Source organism: Lithobates pipiens, unplaced genomic scaffold (genome assembly GCF_037356315.1).
Source record: "Lithobates pipiens isolate NorthernLeopardFrog02 unplaced genomic scaffold, aLitPip1_a1.2 Scaffold_18, whole genome shotgun sequence".
Classification (NCBI taxonomy): domain Eukaryota; kingdom Metazoa; phylum Chordata; class Amphibia; order Anura; family Ranidae; genus Lithobates; species Lithobates pipiens.
Window position 1 is genome coordinate 291,139,674 of NW_027507758.1, and position 21,455 is coordinate 291,161,128.

The window sequence follows — 21,455 nt, forward strand, 5'->3', positions numbered from 1 at the left end:
TTTTCTAATTATTGCTCCCACAGTTGATTTCTTCGCACCAAGCTGCTTGCCTTTTGCAGATTCGGTCTTCCAAGCCTGGTGCAGGTCTACAATTTTGTTTCTGGTGTCCTTTGACAGCTCTTTGGTCTTCAAAGTGGAGTTTGGAGCGTGACTGTTTGAAGTTGTGGATAGGCGTCTTTTATACTGACAAGTTCAAACAGGTGCCATTAATATAGGTAATGAGTGGAGGGCAGAAGAGCCTCTTGAAGATGATACAGGTCTGTTAGAGCCAGAAATCTTGCTTGTTTGTAGGCGATCAAATACTTATTTTCCACCATAATTGAAAAATAAATTCTTTCATAAAAATCAGACAGACAATGTGATTGTCTGGATTTGTTTCCACATTATGTCTATCATAGTTGAAGGTATACCTATGATGACAATTACAGGCCTCTCATAATTTTAAGTGGGAGAACTTACACAATTGGTGGCTGACTAAATCCTTTCTTGCCCCAGTGTGTGTTTGAGATAGATATATAATCTGGTCTGCGAGTGCAGTAACTGATTGACAATTATAAAGTCACTCCCATTAACATTGCACATGGACACAAACAGCTATTACTTCAGAATATCAAATAGCAGGAAACTGCAACAAAGTTTGTTAAAAATTCTTGAAATGTACATTGATTGCCCTCTTTAGGAAAGATAACTTCTACCTGGGTTGCGTGGAACCCTAAGGTTTCTCCAGAGGGTGCTAGGGGTTCCTTGCTTTGTGGCTGATTGACCTTCCATCTGATGGTACCTACATACATCCAGGTTCAATACCACTTGGCAAAACCAGTAGCATGATGCCAATGATCTTTTCAGTGGTTGTAAGGCTGACCACTACTGTGAAGATTGTATTCATCCTACATCAATGTAAGGGGCAATCCTTCTCATTGACCCCTACACCTGTTTTAGTAAGGGTTCCCCGAGACATGAAAATTTTAGGGGTTAATATGTTGAGAAAGGCTGTCTTAAGATATATTTGCTCTACATTTATTGCAAAAGAAATAACCTGTAGCAATTTGCAGTCACTTGTTATACATGATTATGCTAAGGACTGTTCTAAACAAACACAATACAAATATATATTAATGAACATCTTGATAATGTTTTTCCCATTTCTTTGGAATGTTAAGAGAATAAAGTTACCAGTATCTAAGAATCCCATTGATATGCCCACAACAGACATCGCTCCAGTCAGAAGAATGGCCTTCTTACACCAAGGCAAAACCAAAAGGCCCATACAGGTCGCCATCATGGATAATCCTGGTAAAGAAAAAGAATGCGCTTAGCAGTAACAAATTTCAACATTTTCACAAAAAAAAGTCAGTCACATGAAAAATAATTCAGTAACAAGTATTTATGTTTCTTCGGCTCCATGTTTCAACGTTGGGTCTTGCTCACACATTGCAGTTTGTTTTTTAGTCAGTCTGCAAACCATTACAATGTTAATGACCATTTTTATACAGGATTTATATAGTGCCAACAGTTTGCACAACGCTTTACAAAATGAGGGCAGACAGTACACTTACAATACAAATCGATACAGGAGGGATTCATCTTTATTTTTACCCTCTCTCTTAGGCTGCATTCACACCTGAGCGTATCGTTTTGAGGCAGAAAGTCACGCAATTTTGCACAGGTCAAATAGTCAACAATGTAAAAAAGGCGAAAAACTCCCAAATTGAGCTAGAAAAAATAAAATAAAAATAAAAAAGCTCCATAACTTAGAGCTTTAGGTGTTTGGCTTCAAGCGATTTGGAGTGGTTTTGGGAACCATCTCCATAGAGAACAAGCTACAAAACACTGAGGTGGTGTGAATGGGGCCTTACAAGGCTCAATTCACAAAGCAGTATCTATCGCTTTAACAAATGTGGTAAAATACCTCTATTTTATGACATGATGCAGTATTTTTGTAGTGAAAGCCAACGCCATTTTAATGCAGGCATGCATCTTTAACAACCATGACTCATCTGCTGTCAGCAGCAGAACGTAAAACAAAAGGCTTGCAGACATTTAATAATTTCAAAAGAAAAAAAAAAAAAAACACACAGAATAGGGGTCCCTCCCAAATCCATACCAGGGCCTTTCGGGTATGGTGTGGATTTTAAGGGGAACCACACATTCAAAAAAAAATTAAAAAAATATGGCAAGGGGTCCCCCCAAAATCCCTACCAGTCCAATAAACAAGCCAGGCCCTGTCTGTGCATCTGGGGGGGGAGTGCTTTGGTGACAGCAGATGAGTCATGCTTGTTAAGGACACAGTGGCCACCCGCGCCTTAACAACTATTTACTGGTTGTTAAGGATGTTAGCGCTACCTGTTACAGTGAGGGAATAAAAAAAAAAAAAAAAAGTATTTGATCCCCTGCTGATTTTGTACGTTTGCCCACTGACAGGAATTTTCAGTCTAAAATTATAATGGTAGGTTTATTTTAACAGTGAGAGAGAGAGAACAAAAATATCCAGAAAACAAAATTTCAACAAAAGTTATAAATTGATTTGCATTTTAATGAGCGAAATAAGTTTTGATCCCCTATCAATCAGCAATATTTCTGGCTCCCAGGTGTCTTTTATACAGGTAACGAGCTGAGATTAGAAGTACTCTCTCTCTCAAAGGGAGTGCTCCTAATCACAGCTTGTTACCTGTGTAAAAGACACCTGTCGACAGAAGCAATCAGATTACAATCTCTCCACCATGGCAAACAGCTGTCCAAGGATGTCAGAGACAAGAATGTAGACCTACACAAGGCTGGAATGGGCTACAAGACCACTGCCAAGCAACTTGGTGAAAGGTTGATAACAGTTGGTACGATTATTCACAAGTGGAAATACACAAAATAACTGTCAATCTCCCTCAGTCTGGGGCTCCATGCACAATCTCACCTTGTGAAATTTCAATGATCATGAGCACGGTGAGGAATCGCCCCAGAACTACACGGGAGAATCTGGTCAATGGTTTCAAGGCAGCTAGGAACATAATCACCAAGAAAACAATTGATAACACTACGCCTTGATAGACTGAAATCCTGCAGCGCACGCAAGGTCCCCCTACAGGCCCATCTGAAGTTTGATAATGAACATTTGAATGATTCAGAGGAGAACTGGGTGAAAGTGTTGTGGTCAGATGAGGAATGCTGCCTTTGACCCCAAGAACACCATCCCCATCGTCAAACATGGAGGTGGAAACATTACGCTTTGGTGTGTTTTTCAGCTAAGGGGAAAGGACAACTTCACTGCATCAAAGGGACGGGGCCATATAATGCCAAATCTTGGGCAAGAACCTCCTTTTATCAGCCAGGACACTGAAAATGGGTCTTGGATGGGTATTCCAGCATGACAATGACCAAAAAAAAAACACAGCCAAGGCAACAAGGAAGTGGCTCATGAAGAAGCACATTAAGGTCCTGGAGTGGCCTAGCGAGGTTTCCTGACCTTAATCCCACAGAAAATATGTAGAGGGAGCTAAAGGTTCAAGTTCCTCGAAACCTTAATGACTTGGAGAGGATCTGCAAAAAGGAGTGGGAAAAATCCCTAATGATCTGTGTGCAAACCTGGAAGCCAACAAGGGTTTTGCCACCAAGTAATGTTTTGCGAAGAGGTCAAATGTGGTTTTCTGGATATTTTTGTTGTTCCGTCTGTCTCTCACTGTTCAAATTAACCTACCATTAAAATTATAGACTGATTATTTGTCAGTGGGTAAATGTACAAAATCTGTTAGAGTACGCTGGCGGATATATATTATATAAAAAATTCCTTGATTAACACATGGCTGGACCATAGCATTTCAATGATTGTATTTATTCATTTATCTACAGGTAGTTCAGTGAATTGACTTTAGAGTCAGTTGATGCCATATTTATTGTGTGTTTTTTACTAGTTGGGTGAATACCTCATAAAACAGACAGTGAATTAACATTTTGAATATTGCATAAGAATTGGAAAAAAGTTGTCACGTTATCCAATCATCTCATGCGATACTCTTTAGTGAATTGAGCCCACAGAAACGTTACAGCTGTACGGGAATTCCAAGAGTCTGCTTAAGTTTCCTGCTTAAAGCGGAACTAAACCAATCAATTTATAGCAAAACTGAAATGGTGAATATTTACCCATCCAATGGTCCTTCGCCGATGCTAGCATCTTCTGAGTGGCAGTATTTGGTCATCTTCATTGGCTGGGGGATGTCATATCGCCACAGGAGCCAGTCACCCCAGTACCCAAGAGACCAGCCCTGCACTGTAAGCTCAGCCTCGCATGTGCAGCTCAGTTTACAGCACCTAAGATAATGAGGTGCAGGTAGGGGCATTTTATTGCAGAAGAGACCATGCATGATGAAATAAAAGCCTGCCTGCTTGCCGTTTCTTATAGCAGAACTTCAGTTCAGTTTTAACTGTTTACCAAAACAGTTAAATTCAAGGCATGCTGTGAAGGATAACGGTTTCAGCCGCTTGTGCTTTCAACCAAACTGTCAAGGCATCAAATGGCTGGTGTCATAGCTGATCACATGTGCAGCACTATGGCAGATACAAATCAAACTGAGGCAAAGATGGCAGCTTTCTTGGCTGTAATTGAGAGGAGGGTTTAGTTCCACTTTAAGTCAACTGCAGCACTAAACTGTGTGAACAGTTATGTCTGATTGGCAAGCAAAACATATTTTGCTGGCAAAACCACCTTCTTCCTTCAGCTTCAAACCGCCTATTCTCTTGTGGTGCATTTTTGCTTCCCAACACTTACCTAAAAGCATGCACTGTACACACATCAACATTTCATGACTTCTGGCATTGAATCAACCAGGTATGAGAAACCCTATGACACCTATGTTCACACTTCATCACAGGTGTCATAGGGTTTCTCACCCCCCATGTGAAAAGTAGTGGGCCAACCACCAAAACACCAGCAATACATATAAATAAAATCACAAAAACTAAACCTATAACCATGCATATAAAGAAATAGGAAAATTTAGTGGAGCTAAACAAAAAACAAACAATAACTGTGAATCAATAGTTCAATATCACATATCACCCTGTGATGTGTGACATAAATAGTCAAAAAAATAGTTAATGGAGATATCTTAATTGGAACCATGAGAATAGAATGGATGGTCGTTTTTAACCCAGGTGTGGATTTAAAGTTGCTCTTGACCCAAACACGAGAGTGGGAGGCAATTTGAGTTGGTGAGTGCATTTTTCAGATGAAAGAGCTGTCACAAGCACGTTGGTGTGGTGGAAGATTTAAAGATTTGAGAAGATTGAATAAATATATCTGATATCACCTAATTTTATGGACTATTTTTGTCACACATCACAAGGCGATATGCGATATTGACACGATTGAAAAAGTACCAGTTACTTACCGGTAACTGTCTTTCTGGGAAATCTTCCAGGACGGCACACCTGAGAGATGAGAGGCTCCTCCCTACAGGAAACACAATCAATCGACAGCTGTTTTAAGTCCCCACCCTTCCCCTTGATCCTCAGTTTGTAGAGAAGTAACTCCTGAACCAGGTTCACAAGGGAAATCATTCCTCATAGGTACTCACCTTCTAGTGTTCTAGAATTTTCCCTCCTCCAACAGGCGGGAAGTAGGCCTGCCGTCCTGGAAGATTTCCCAGAAAGACAGTTACCGGTAAGTAACTGGTACTTTTCTCAAGTCATCTTCCAGGACGGCACACCTGAGAGGATAAACAAGTACCTCAGGCCTACCTTAGGGTGGGGCCACTGCAAAACCCTCTTGGCGAACATTGGCTCTGCAGTGAGCTTTACCTCCACTCCATACGCTCATATGCTTGATGAAGGCATCTTAGCTGGATCATGCGGCTGATCTGCAGGTCTGCTCCACAGATGTTCCTGCCTTTTCCGCTTCAGATGCAGTATCTAGGTGAAATGGGCTCTTAAAAATGGAATCAGAAAACATGTTAAACTTGTAGGTTAGCAATGTTGCCTATCTCACACATCTAACAACCATGGCCTATTATGCCTGTAGGTGCTACTTAGAACCACTAAAAAGATAAATAAGAGACCTGTGTAAGACAAGGACACTACATTAATCAATAAGAGGGCCTGTCTTAACACTATCCTGTTGAGGGAAATAAAACTGCTTCCTTTTTATCTTTATGTCAGCAAAAGACTAAAGGGAAGCCTACTTAAGGGAAATAGATTAACAGAAGCTTGAACCCTGGGTTTAAGGCACGCCCAATCTATGTCCTTACTTACGCCTGAGAGCCTTCTTCAGGAGATTAAAGTCCCTAGCAGGAGTAGACTACCCATATTGCTATGTCTAGTTTTGCTAAAAGGGCAAAATGAAGGCCATGCACCAAGCCGAAACCTATTCGATCGGGTATACATCTTTATACTTCATCCTCAGGCCCTAATACTCCTCTGAACAGAGCTCTCCAAGTTCTTACTAAAAGGGGGATTCATTATCCCCTTCCTCCAGTGTCCCATAACCCTACAGGGCTTCAACCCTAGGAAATGGTTCTGGCATCCCTGAATGCAAGTGGTCAAGGTTTTCTGACATGTGGCAGCTGCAGCCCGAACTCCTGGCCCCTCCATGGAAAAGAAGGCTGAAATACAAAAAGGTGATACATGCATTATTAATATCACAAATAAAATGATCATAGATTGTGGGCACGGCACAATAGATTTAGACAGAAAGGACACAAGCATAGACAACAATGTTGTGTGCCTGAGTGTGACTATCTAAACCAATATATCAAATATGGGAAGAGACCCAAATCTGAACCTCAACGTAGACAAACAGTCCTCATAGTCTGGTTTTCTGATGTGCTGCCAAGACGTAAAAACATTAAGACTCAAGCAAACCCTAAATGCTGCGTATTTCTTTAGTGCAGCTAGCTAGGTCATAACTGATATATAAATACGGAAAGGACAGGAACCCCCTTTACTGTTGTGCTTTACCTATGTACAGCAAAACAAGGCTATAAAGACAGAAAGACCCAAACTTCTATGTTGTGTATTTCTGACAAACCACCACAGTTATAAGATTAATATGAACACCAACTCCCGTGTTGTGCATTTCTGCTATGCCACAGGGAAAAAATATGGAACACAAGACATTCCTTTTTGTCATGCACTTCTGTAGTGTAGTTCAGATAGAACCAACACTGAGAAAGGACACAAGCAACCTGCAGCATTGTGTTTTTCTGAAACAGAAAGCACCAACAAGCTTCAATCTTGAGTATTTCTGCTGTGCAACAACATAAAAGCAGAAACTGAGGAAAAAGACAGACAACCTTTACAGCTGCAATCTTTCTGGTCTGCTGCAAAATAAAACAATAACGCCATGATGAGTATTCCTGCTGTGTAGCAAAACCTCAATCAGAAGGGACAGATAAGTTTAGGGTTCCCACACCCGTGCGACCCAACCTGCGACTTGGGACTGCAAGACGCATGAGAAGTCATATACTATGGCTTCCAATGGGTACCATTTGTGTCTGTGCGACACCAGCAGTCCCTGATTCCTGGATCCACAGACCTCAAGATTACACAGGTCGCAGGGAAAAAAAAAAAAACAAATAGCAATTTTCAGGTCGAACAAGTAAGGGGTCCCCAATGCTGTGACTCCCTGGAGGATTGCAGCCAACAAACCCCTGCTGTGTATCCCTAAGATGCAGAAAGGTAGATCCATGAGAAACACTGCTTAGCCTGATATACAAACGATAAGGCAGTAAATATAGGACATACAGGACACAAACATTCAATCTTTGTGTATGTCTGATGTGTAGTAATATACCAATACTGAGCAGAGAGGCCACCATCCTCAATGTGTCTCTCAGCTGAGCAGCAAAAACAAAATCAGAAAAAGACCAGCAACCTTCACTGCTGTGTCCTTTCTGATATGCAGCCAATAAGGCAGTATATGCAAGACATAAAAGGACAGACAACCTTCAATCTTGTATATGTCTGATGTGCAACAATATAACAATTCTGAATAGAGATAGCACATCCATATTGAAGCGATTTGGCCTTGCGACTCAACATGTCAAATCGCATGGCTAAAATCAGCACAACACCACTTTGTGGTGCTACATGGATTACCAAAGGCAGTATATGTACTACACCTGGCAGGGGTTCAATTTGTATTTCTACTATGTAGCCCAACAAATTCGAACCATCAATTTTCACTGCTGCCTTTCTGATAAGGCAGTAATACAGGACACAAAAACCTCACAGACCTTAATGCTGTATAAATCTGATGTGCAACAATAAAACACTATGAATAGAGATAGCACATCCATATTGAAATGATTTGTCATGCGACTCAACATGTCAAATCGCATGTTTAAACTCGGCAGCCATTGCTGTTAATAGCACTGTCTGCATCAGCACAGCGCCACGCAAATCAGGACCATCAGACTTCACTGCTGCCTTTCTGATAAGTAACCAACAAGGCAGTAAAACAGGACACAAAGCCCCACAGACAGACCTCAATCTTGTGTATGTCTGATGTGCAGCAATATAACCATTATGAGCAGAGATGTCACCTATCTCAATGTGTATTTCTGCTGTGCCACAAAAACATCCCAGCAAGCACAAACCTTCACTACTGAGGTCTACTGGTGTGCAGCCAATGAGGAGTCATGGTCTATCCCTTTATGAAATAACCAACAGGCAATTTATTTCATAGGCATAGCCTGGGCTGTAGATACTAAACCTTCACCACCAGAGAAGGAACAGATCCTAAAATGGTTGGACACCCTACTATTAGTAGTAGTTGTTGTCCTACCTTACCTCCATAGACTGAGCAAACGCTAGCCAGCACATATCCAGGTGGTGCTGATTAGCAACTAAAGTCTCAATGAGCCCAGCCCTAGAGACCAATTTAAGACCTCTCTAGAAGAGGTGGTTACCAGTTTAGCCTGGGAGGTAAATAGCTATTTGCAGGCTTCAAACAATCAATTATGTAGCTCTTGCATAGGTTTGCACAGAAAATCCTCAATTAAAAGGATGTAGGGAGCGATCTATGGTGAATCGCCTTTAGATCTGCCACTGAGTGGATTGTAGCCCAAACCAATAAAAAAAGTTTCTTCTTACCTCCTACACTATAATATAAACACAGTGTAAAGGTGGAGTGGGAGGTTGGAGCTTATGAAAGTTAACTATAGCAGGCAACCTCCAAAAGGAGGATCTGTGACAAGGGAACCCCTACTGTGCCACACAGTAGCTTGGTCTCTGCCCATCCTTGAATTTTAGGTCAGCTTTTAAACATTGTGAAGCAACTTCAGATTCCTAGCAGCTGGGCTAATAGGGCCGGTAACCTAGTGCACCTGCTGACCAGGGGAGCTTCTGAATCCACCAACCACTGCCCAATTAATAACCTGTTCAGTGGTATACCTGGCCTGTAAGTAACTTTGTATCTACCAGGTCCCCTCTGTACGCTATATTCATCCCTACTAAATGTACCACAACTGGGCATGTAGGGAGAGGCTGGCAACCTACTGCTGCGATAACCACAGTGTCTCTGCTGTAAGAGGGAGCTGTGGCTGGTGGTTTTAGCAGTGGCGTCTGCGCTATTTGTATCCCGACCCCAGGTTCTGCACTGCACCAGTCAGTATATTATACACGGGGAAGGGGGAGCAATGGCCTACCTACCTCTTTCTCATCTGAGGTGGTTTAGGCACACTCGTTCCTCTGCACCACCTGTCCACCATACAGCTTCTCTGATGTAAGAGGGGCTGCAGCTGGTGTTTTTAGCAGAAGCTTAAGGGCTATTTGAATCCAGACCCCAGGTGAGATCTCAAATGCCTAGAAACCCTCTGGCTGGAATTGGGGATTTTGCAGCTAAATTCCCACGGCAAAAGGAAAGTAAAGTACTCACCGTTGTAGTCTTCCTCTTTTTGCCACAGCCAGCGGGCTTGCTTTTCCATCCTTATGGTCCACACGCAAGGAGGATAGCCGCCAAAGTGCTCCCCCCCCCCAACTGCTGTCCCCATAGGGAGGTGCCAGGTTAGGCTGTGTCCTGCACTGTACCAGTCAGTCTATATACATGGGGGGGGGCAATGCCTTCCATTCCTCATTCCCATCTTCATATCTGAGGTGGTTAAGGCAGACATCCACCGTAGTAAACTGGTGCCTCCTCGCTCTAGAGAAAGGAGGATGTGGGCGCCTGCTCCTACTGACTCTCAGCCTTCCCTCCTGGGTAAGAACGCCGCTGCCATTTTCCCGAAGTTTGAAAATGACGCGGGTGCTTGTTGCCACGCCCTCTCCGGCAGCCCACGCGAGCTACCGGGGACCCAGGAGTCGGGGACAAGCCCCCTGGAAAGAACCGATGGCCAGCACCCCCGTCTGAACAGCCACCTGTACAGGTAAGGAGGGGGAGACAGGATAATGGCCCCTGAAGTTCTGGGTACACCACTGTACCCAGGGTCCTTCAGCTCTCAGGGGGGCTCTTCCAATTTCTGCTGCCCGCCCTGAGGAAAAGATAGGGGAACCCCCCAGGAAGGACAAGAATATCCTACCAGACCCAGAGGCTTCCCAGGCTTGTGGTCCGGCTCCCAGGGGGAGACCACCAGCCCCAGGCTTCGGGTCATTTGGAAAAAAACAAACAGTTTCGCTGTGTAGGGAGAAACACAATCAAAAACTGAGGATCAAGGGGAAGGGTGGGGACTTAAAACAGCTGTCGATTGATTGTGTTTCCTGTAGGGAGGAGCCTCTCATCTCTCAGGTGTGCCGTCCTGGAAGATGACTTGAGAAATATTTTTTGTTTAGCGCTACTAAAAATTTTCCTAATTTCTTTATATGCATGGTTATAGGTTTAATTTTTGTGATTTTAGTTACATCTTTTTAAAATGGCAGCATTTTTCATCATTTTCACTATTTACATTGGTGCGGTGGTGGTATAAGATAAGATATTAACCCTTTAACCACTTAAGGACCGCCGTATTGCCAATGTACGTCATTACAATGGCACAGGCAGGCACAAGCACGTACATGTACGTGCCTGCCTTCCAGCGGGTGGGGGGTCCGATCGGACCCCCTCCCGCTGGATACGGCGGTCCGGTTCGCTGCAGGAGTGATCCGTGATGAGGGGATGGCCGTTGGTTTCTGGCCATCCCCTCTCGATCGCTCCGGGCCAATGAGAAGCTTCCTCCCACTGTGTATTGTATACACAGGAAGGAGGAAGAGATGTCATTCTCCTCGGGGCGGTCTTTTTGACCGGACTACGAGGAGAAGACAAAAAGTAAGTGTGCACCAACACTACACTGACATGTAGGTACACACAGGCACACAAACCCCCCCCCCCCGATCCCCCCCCAGTCACAGTGTCACTGATTGCAGTGATAATTTACTGATCACTGCATTCAGTGTCAGTTGTAAAAGTAAAAACTATCAGGGCAGTTAGTGTTAGGTCCAGGGTAGCCCACTATCACCCCCCAATAAAGGTTTAACCCCCTGATTGCCCCTAGAGTTAACCCTTTCACCCCCTTTTGCCAGTGTCACTAAGCGATCATTTTTCTGATCGCTGCATTAGTGTCGCTAGGTAGCTAGTTATTTTTTTAGGTTCACCGCCAGGTTTTTATAGCGCTAGGTACCCCGATATACTACCCAATAATGGTTTTAACCCCCTGATTGCCCCTAGTTAACCCTTTCACCAGCGATCACAGTATAAGTGTCACTGGTGACGCTGGTTAGTTTGCTTTTTATAGCATCAGGGCACCCACCATTTATTACCCGATAAAGGTTTAACCCCCTGATCACCTGGCGGGTGATATCAATTAGGTTTTAGGGTCAGGGTCTGCGTCGCCCCAGGCAGCGCTAGGTTAGTGCCAGTACCGCTAACACCCACACGCAAAGCATAAACCTCCCGTAGTGGTATAGAATCTGAACAGATCAATATCTGATCTGATCAGATCTATACTAGCATCCCCAGCAGTTTAGGGTTCCAAAAAAAACGCATTGTTAGCGGGATCAGCCCAGATACCTGCTGGCACCTGCGTTTTGCCCCTCCGCCCAGCCCACCCAAGTGCAGTATCGATCGTTCACTGTCACTTACAAAACACTAAACACATAACTGCAGCAATCGCAGAGTCAGGCCTGATCCCTGCGATCGCTAAGTTTTTTTTGGTAGCATTTTATATTTAAATCCGGAAGGCAGTGCTTGGTTTTCGGGGTCCCGTACGTGGCTAGGCTCCCAAAAAGTCCCCCACATGTGGTATCCCCGTACTCGGGAGAAGCAGCAGAATTAATTTTGGGGTGTAATTTGACTTATGCTCATAGCATGTGTGAGCAATATATCATTTAGTGACAACTTTGTGCAAAAAAAAAAAATTTTTTTTAAATTCCTGCAACTTGTGTCAAAATATAAAATATTTAATGGACTCAACATGCCTCTCAGTAAATAGCTTGGGGTGTCTACTTTCCAAAATGGGGTCATTTGGGGGGGTTTTGTGCTATTTTGGCATTTTATGGCCTTCGAAACTGTGATAGGTAGTGAGGAGTCAAATCAAAAATTTGCACCCTTAGAAACCCTGAAGGCAGTGATTGGGTTTCGGGGTGCCGTACGTGGCTAGACTCCCAAAAAGTCCCACATATGTGGTATCCCCATACTCAGGAGAAGCAGCAGAATATATTTTGGGGTGCAATTCCACATATAACTATGGCATGTGTGAGCAATATATCATTTAGTGACAACTTTTTGTAAATTATTATTTTTTTTTGTATCATTATTCAATCACTTGGGACCAAAAAAAAAAAATATTCAATGGGCTCAATATGCCTCTCCACAACTTCCTTGGGGTGTCTACTTTCCAAAATGGGGTCATTTGGGTGGGGGTTTGTACTGCCCTGCCATTTTAGCACCTCAAGAAATGAGATAGGCAGTCGTAAATTAAAAGCTGTGTAAATTCCAGAAAATGTAATGTACTCTAGTTTGTAGACGCTATAACTTTTGCGCAAACCAATAAATATACGCTTGACATTTTTTTTTTTACTAAAGACATGTGGCTGAATACATTTTGCCCTAAATGTATGACTAAAATTGAGTTTATTCGATTTTTCTTATAACAAAAAGTAGAAAATATCATTTTTTCCTCAAAATTTTCGGCCTTTTTCCATTTATATCGCAAAAAATAAAAATCATATGAGCTGCTGTTGGGGCCATATGTAAAGTAAAGCAGATGTTTTTCCCTGCAAAGAAAAAGATGAGCAGTCCAAATGTAAATATCCTCTTCCTGAAAGCTTACATACAACGGTAGGAGAAAAGGGGCCTTAAAAACTAGCCATCGCACACACGTCCACAGCGGTTTGAGGCTGTGTGCTGAAAGCAAACTTCCGGCACACTGACAAAGTTGTCTCCAACAGCGTTTGGTCATTGTCCATGTCAGTAGCCAGGCTCTCGATCACGTGACCGATGTGAATTCTAATCCCCGTGGTCAAGTGAATTGGAAGCCTCTGCAACTCCCACCATTTAGGCTCACTTAAAGGGCTGCCAGGGGGCGTTATGAAGAGGATACACAGCTGACTGTGCAATATCTGTGTTTTGATTTCATGGTATTTTGGATCACACGTTCTCATCTTAGAAATACAGATAAAACCTTGAAAAAAAAAAAAAAAAGTATATATTTCAAAGATTAGGCTCCGTTCACATCTCCATGTATGGGGACGTCAATCGCAGGAAAAAAAAAAAAAAAAAAAAAAAAAAAACGCAAATAAGGGGCAACTCACCAGGAACTCATGGGCATCCTGCAATTTGCAGCTATTGCGAATCATGGGCAGAATCGCAGCGATTCCACTCTCAATTCGGAAAGCGGAGATGTGAACAGAGCCTCAGCAATATACTATGAAAAAAAAAAAAAAAAAAAGCTGTATTCCGAGTAAGCATATACTTCGCCATTTCTTCCAAAATAAATAAATAGCTGTAAAAATACATAAAATTGGTGAAACGCATTTTATACATACCCAATAGCAAGTGTTGATTCATACGGTCAAAGAGGACACCTCCCAAGATTGAGCCTCCAAGATACCCCATGGAGCGTCCCACAAAAATGTAGGAAAGGTTTCCTACAGTGCTGTCTACATTAGCAGCCAGATCAGGGAATGTTGGTCCCAAGACAGAAATTGCCATTCCCTAAAATGAGAGATACTTTTATTAAAAGTCAATTGTCTGCAATCACTTCAAACATTATCATTCATCCCTATTGTTTTTATAACTATATACAGCCAGGTTAACACAAAAACAAAAAAAATCCCTAAAGCTGGAGTCTGGGTACAAAAACTCATTTAATTACAATTCTTCCATAGCCACTAAAGGATAAAAATCCACTCTGTATGCACCAAATGCCTTTGCAAATCCAGATATTACTGTGTAAAAGTAGCAATGCCATTATCGCCGTGCTGTACATAACCTATGCAGAGGGCAAAGCTGTGGGAGGGACCCAGAATGCCCCAATCAGTACAGGCTGCCTACAAAAAACGACAAGAGAGGGCAGACACAAGACCAGTCACCCTGCACAAGGTGAGAGAACTGTAGTAACTGGTCTTTATTACAGGATTCTTCTGCACTGAGCGAAGGGATCATAGTGGATTGCTGCATAGATCTGGAAGAAATACAAAGTACACTAGGATTCTGGAAGAATACAAATAACCCTGGTATTAAGATGATATTCACGTATCCCAGAGTTCAGCTTTATGGTGGATTCTAATTAATTTGACTACCAACATTACTCTCTGCCAAGCACATTACAGAGGTCTATTTGGACTGACTTGTTACATATTGCCACAATCATATATGACCTATGAACAGTGGAAATGTTGCTCCATTTTTAGAGGGTGAAAAGTTCTCATTGCAATTAAGGCCCCTTTCACATGGAGCTGATCCACTGGACAGACTCCGCCAGCTCAGCGGGAGAAATCGCTCCATTGATCCCTGCTGAGCAGGCGGATGACAGGTCCATCTCTGCTCACTGTGCAGGGAAGAACCCGTCAGAGCTACACTGTTCTCTATGGCGAGATTGGATGAAAACAGACAGCCTGTTTTCATCCGATATGCTGGACGGATGGCGAACATATCGCCATCCATCTGTTTTGAGAGGATCTTGTCAGATCAGATGCCAGGCGGGTCTCAGAGGACATATCTCCGCTGATATCTACCTGCCCACAGAAGTCAATGGATTGCCCACTCGAATCCGCCTGTCTGTTTGAGACCCCAGAACTATTTGTTGCCCTCACCGCATGCCAAGTACTTCCCATGATCCTTAGTTTGCCAGTCCTAGCCTTTTGAATACACCCACATCACTGCACACTGCTCAGCTGGTCAAACGACACTATGTTAGTGGGCAAGGCACATCGGGAATCTGAGATGACTAGAACCTCCTATAATAGGAAGTGGCAACAAAATTACGTCACCGTTTACTAAACGAGCAACATCATAGGGGAGGTTATAGGACCAGTAGCTCAGGAAAGGAGCAGGCATAGCAGCCACGATCTTACAAAATGAAGATAAGGAAGACGGAGACCTTATTTTACACAGGATTCAAGTTGAGCTGTATAAGCAGGTAGATATCTGTATTCAAAAATGAGGAGGTAATTTGTTACTTTAACCAGTTCCCGACCGGCTGCCGCAGTTATACTGAGTCAGGTGGGCTCCCCTGGGCGAACCACGGTAACTGTACGTCGGCCCTTTAAGAATCTGTATGACGCACACGCACGCAGCATGTGCCCGGCGGGCGCAATAGCCACCGGACAATCGCTTGTGACAGAGTGAGAACCGGAGACAGATTGTGTGTTCATACTAAGAATACCGATTTCTCTCCTCCCCTAGTCAGTCCCATTCCCCCTACAGTTAGAACACACCTAGGGAACACAATTAACCCCTTGATTGCCCCCATAGTGTTAACCCCTTCCTTCCTGCCAGTGACATTTATACAGTAATCAGTGCATCTTTATAGCACTGATCACTGTATAATTGTAAATGGCCTCAAAAATGTGTCAAAAAAGTGTCCAATTTGGCCGCCCCAATATCGCAGTCACGATAAAAAATAAAAATAAAAAAATAAAAAAAAAACCCACACATGATTAAATCGAACACGAAAATTTTAATCAGTAACAGCCCTAAAGAATACATAAAATTGGCCTAAACTGAGGAAAATGTTTATCTTTTTTTTTTTTTTTTTTAATTGGGGATATTTATTATAGCAAAAAGCGTGTTTTTTCCAAAATTGTCGCTCTTTTGTTTATAACCCAAGCAAAAAAAAAAAAACACCACACGCAGAAGATCAAATACCACCAAAAGAAAAGGACGCCAATTTTGTTTGGGTACAGCAGTTAAAGCGTTAGTGTTGTATCGTAAAAAATGGCCTGGTCATTGAGCAGCCAAATTTTCCGGGGGTGAAGTGGTTAAAGGGTAAAGTTCCCCTTTACAGAAACACCCCCTACCCCCCCCAATTCCTGCTGACCTGTTACGGTGATCTCCCGTTCTGAGTCCTGCTATAGCCACATCATGAGCTTTTAAATTCCCTTGGCATTCACATGTCTTCTTCTTCGTTCACAGGACGGGCTATGGATTGGTTGGCGCTGACCAAATTAGAATGCTTCTAAAATGTCCCTCCTGATGGGATACCATTCTAGAGATGAAGCTGTGGGGATTTCTAAGCCCCAGACACGTGACGTGATTATAGCAGGGCTCAGAACGGGAGATCGCCATGCTGCAGGTGAGCAGGACGGGGGGGGGGGGGGGGAATTTTTCTGTAAAGGCGAGCTTACCCTTTAAGGCTGGATTCACACCTATGCATTTTTTGTGAGATTTCCACTATAGTCCATTTATCATGGTTTCCTATGGAACACGTTCTGTAGTGCAAATCTGCAAAATGCACTAAAAATGCATAGGTGTGAATTCAGCTTAAAAGTAACAAAAATTACCTCTCCAAAAAATAGAGAAGCACTTAAATTTCGGCAGCCAAGATATATCAGCGACAAAATTGTGTTTTCTGCATTTTCCCAATAAAGTAAAAAAGGTGCCAATAACGGTGCCCAAAACGCTTTCACTGTGCTTATTGTGTTTTCCATAGGTCATGTGACTCAAAAACATGACATGGTGCATTATTGCTGCTTTTTCAATGCATGTCAACAGGGAGGTGTGTTTTTAGTGCGTTTTTTTTGACTGACCACAATGCAAGATTTTTTTAACACCACAGCGGAAGAGCAAAAGACCAGTGTGAAGACAGAATTTAAAGGGATACATTTTTCTTGCGCTAAAGGTGATAACAGACGACAATTTCATATTCATTTAAAAGTCATGATATTAAAAAGTTGAAATTACATACATTATAAAATATATTTATTCTCTCGCACAATTTCATTCCCGCGTGTCAGTCCGAATTCGGGGGCAATTTCAGAGACATCTGTGTGGGTTGCTGCACAGATGTGTATGCAAATCGCACCCCGAAGTCGCAAAAAGTAGTACAGAAAATATTTTTGGTAATCGGTGCAGCACCGGAGCGATTGGGACGTTGCCATTGCCGGCAATAACCGTCAATCTGGCATGTGATCCTTGGTTAAATGACAATTACTTGAAATTTTTACAATTTTTTTTGGAGACTTTCCTTTGGTGGAATGTAAACAGCACAGTTTTTTTTTTTTTTTTATATATATATATATTTTGAATAAACCCCATTTTTCTTAATTTCTGTTAGAACATAACATTTTGCAAATAATCAATCTTTCTTCATAAACTTAGGCCAAAAAGTATTGTTACGTTTCTTTGGTAAAAAATAACACAAATTCGTGTAATCTGTGTGAATGTTAGAGTCTACAAACTGTGGATAGATAGAGAAAATATCACAAACACACACACATACACATAGTAGTTACCCCCCTCACATAAATATTTATTATATCTTTTAATGTGACAACACTGAAGAAATTACACTTTGCTACAATGTAAAGTAGCAAGTGTACAGCTTGTATAACAGTGTAAATTTGCTGTCACCTCAGCCATTAATGTATAAACCGCTGGCAACGAGAGTGAGTACACCCCTAAGTGAAAATGTCCAAATTGGGCCCAATTAGCCATTTTCCCTGCCCAGTGTCATGTGACTTATTAGTGTTACAGAGTCTCAGGTGTGAATGGGGAGCAGGTGTGTTAAATTTGGTGTTATCGCTCTCACTCTCTCATACTGGTCACTGGAGGTTCAACATGACACCTCATGACAAAGAACTCTGTGGATCTCAAAAAATAAAAAATAAAAAAATTTGTTGCTCTACATAAAATGTGGCCTAAGATTGCCAAGACCCTGAAACTGAGCTACAGCATGGTGGCCAAGACCATACAGCGGTTTAACAGGACAGGTTCCACTCAGAACAGGCCTCGCCATGGTCGACCAAAGAAGTCGAGTGCATGTGCTCAGTGTCATATCCAGAGGTTGTCCTTGGGAAATAGACATATGAGTGCTGCCAGCATTGCTGCAGAGGTTGAAAAGGTAGGGGTCAGCCCATCAGTGCTCAGACCATAAGCCACACACTGCATCAAATTGGTCTGCATGTCTGTTGTTACAGAAGGAAACTTCTTCTAAAGATGATGCACAAGAAAGCCCACAAACAGTTTGCTGAAGAGAAGCAGACTAAGGACATGGATTATTGGAACCATGTCCTATGGTTTGATGAGACCAAGATAAAATGATTTGGTTCAGATGGTGTCAAGCGTGTGTGGTGGCAACAAGGTGAGGAGTACAAAGACAAGTATGTCTTGCCTACAGTCAAGCATAGTAGTGGGAGTGTCATGGTCTGGGTCTTTACGAGTGCTGCCGGCACTGTGGAACTACAGTTCATTGAGTGAACCATGAATGCCAATAAATACTGTGACATACTGAAGCAGAGCATGATCCTCTCCCTTCAGAGACTGGGCCGCAGGGCAGTATTCCAACATAACGACCCCAAACACACCTCCAAGACAACCACTGCTATGCTAAAGAAGCTGAGGGTAAAGGTGATAAGACTGGCCAATCAGGTCTCCAGACCTAATTGTGCATCTGTGTGGCATCCTCAAACAGAAAGTGGAAGAGTGCAAGGTCTCCAATATCCACCAGCTCTGTGCTGTCATCATGGAGGAGTGGAAGAGTACTCAAGTGGCAATCTGGTGAACTCCATGACCAAGAGGGTTAAGGCAGTGCTGGAAAATAATGGTGGCCACACAAAATATTGACAATTTGGGCCCAATTTGGATATTTTCACTTAGGGGTGTATTCACTTTTGTTGCTAGCAGTTTAGACATTGATGGCTGTGTGCAGTGACGGAACTACCGCCATAGCGACCTGTGCGGTCGCTATGGGGTCAGCAGCTGAGTAGGGCCCAGTAAACGGGCGAGCCGCCGAGCTGCTTGTCCGCTCGGCGCTCGTACAGTCACACTGACTGTACGAGCGAACGCAGCTGGGTGACTCGTCGGCATCGGGGGTTTGTCGGGGAAACTGCCAGCGTGGAGGCTCGGTGGGTGGCCAATCAGCGGGTGGCGGGGCAGAGAGATGACATCTCTCACCACCCGAGGCCTGCCCTGCAAACTGCCAGCTCCGTCCTCACTCACTGTGCAGGCAGCAGAGAGATTACATCATCTCTCTGCTGCCTGACTCAGACGTGACAATCCCATTCCCCACCTTAGCAGGAAAGTGACAATCTGCAACTTGTGGCAGATGACATGGCAAGTGGACAATCCACAATGGGTGACAGGTGACATGGCAAGTGGACAATTTGCAATGTGTGGCAAATGACAATCTACAACTTGTGGCAAGTGGACAATCTGCAATGAGTGGCAGGTGATGTGGCAAGTGGACAATCCACAATGGGTGGCAGGTGGACAATCTGCAACTTGTGACAATCTGCATCTGGTGGCAGGTGACACACTCGGGGCTCCCACTGATACTGCATTATGCTGAGTTGAACCATTTAATTTTCTATAACAATGTAATAGAAAGACTCAGTTAGACTTACCGGTGACGGTATTTCTAAGAGCCTTTCAGGACAACCCCGGAGAGAGTAGCTCCACCTTGCAATCAGGAAACACATGCCCACTTTAAAAACACCTCCTCCTCCTCCATGGCTTCAGTTATTGTGGCCTTCCGACGCTGGAAAACAAAGCACAGAAAGCACAACACCATGGTAGAACTTAATACATTTACTAAGCATAACCTAGGGAGGGAAGTAACGGTTGTCCTGAAAGGCTCTTAGAAATACCGTCACCGGTAAGTCTAACTGAGTCTTTCTCAAATCGCCTTTCAGGACAACCCCGGAGAGGATAACCGAGAAACTTACCCTAGGGCGGGACTACTGCCTGCAGTACCTTCCTGCCGAAGGCCTGATCTGCTGCAGACAGTAGATCTAACCGGTAATGCCGGAGAAATGTCGAATAACTGGACCAAGTGGCAGCCTTGCAGATTTGTTCAGGCGTGGCACCGGCCCTTTCAGCCCAGGAAACTGCCGTGGATCTAGTAGAGTGGGCAGCAATACCTGAGGGAGGTATTTCTCCTTTTGCTTTATAGGCTTCTGTTATAGCCAACTTAAGCCACCTACCCAGCGTACTTTTAGAAGCTTTCTCCCCCTTGCGTGATCCAGAAAATATCACAAAGAGGGCGTTTGATTTTCTAAATTCTTTAGTAACTTTCAGAAACTGTAAAAGACATCTTCTCACATCCAATGTGTGAAAAACTTCCTCTCCTGCATTTGCTGGGCTTGCAGAGAATGTAGGTAACACTATTTCCTGTGATCGATGGAAAGTTGAGGATACTTTCGGTAGGAATGCTGGATCCGTCCTCAGTACCACCCTGTCCTGATAAATTCTAAGGAAGGGTTCTGTAATAGCTAGAGCTTGGAGCTCGCTGACTCTCCTGGCCGAGGTGATGGCCACCAAAAAGATTGTTTTTAAAACCACCTTCTGTAAAGAAGCTTCTTGTAAGGGTTCAAACGGTGCTCCCGAGAGACCCTGTAAAACTGTAGACAAATCCCAACTGGGAAAGTCTTTAAGGGCTACTGGTCTATTTCGAGCAAGAGCCCTAAAAAAATCTAGAAATTAAAGTTTCTTTAGATAAAGTCTTTTCAAAGAAAACTGATAAGGCAGCCACCTGAGTCTTCAGGGTACTGGCTGCGAGACCCTTCTCCATTCCTTCATGGAGAAACTCCAAGACGGACACCGTGCTCTTGACCTTGAGTTCTCTAGAACTGCACCAGGAGTTGAACTTTTTCCAGACCTTCATGTAAATTGCCTGTGTAACTGCCTTCCTACTGGACAGCAGGGTCTTTACTACTTTATCTGAGAGACCTTTAGCCTTTAACAGGTCCTCCTCAGAAACCAGGCGGTTAGCTGCAGGAGTTCCACTTCTGGATGACTTACTGTCCCCTGGGATAACAGATCTTTTCTGAGTGGTAACCTCCATGGGGGCTTCGAGGCTAGGTTTCGAAGACCCGCGAACCAGGGTCTTTTTGGCCAAAAA

General features: G+C 43.3%; 1 protein-coding gene across 1 annotated transcript in view; it reads right to left on the bottom strand.

The window, feature by feature from the left end:
• The window catches only part of SLC60A2 (solute carrier family 60 member 2), a 33,447-nt gene that overhangs the window by 5,809 nt on the left and 6,183 nt on the right, over positions 1-21,455 (bottom strand). The window contains exons 2-3 of the mRNA XM_077487108.1: positions 13,942-14,110; positions 1,174-1,290 (exon numbers count right to left, since the gene is read on the bottom strand). Coding sequence (XP_077343234.1) covers positions 1,174-1,290; positions 13,942-14,110 — 286 coding nt within the window. The remainder of the gene's footprint in view (positions 1-1,173; positions 1,291-13,941; positions 14,111-21,455) is intronic.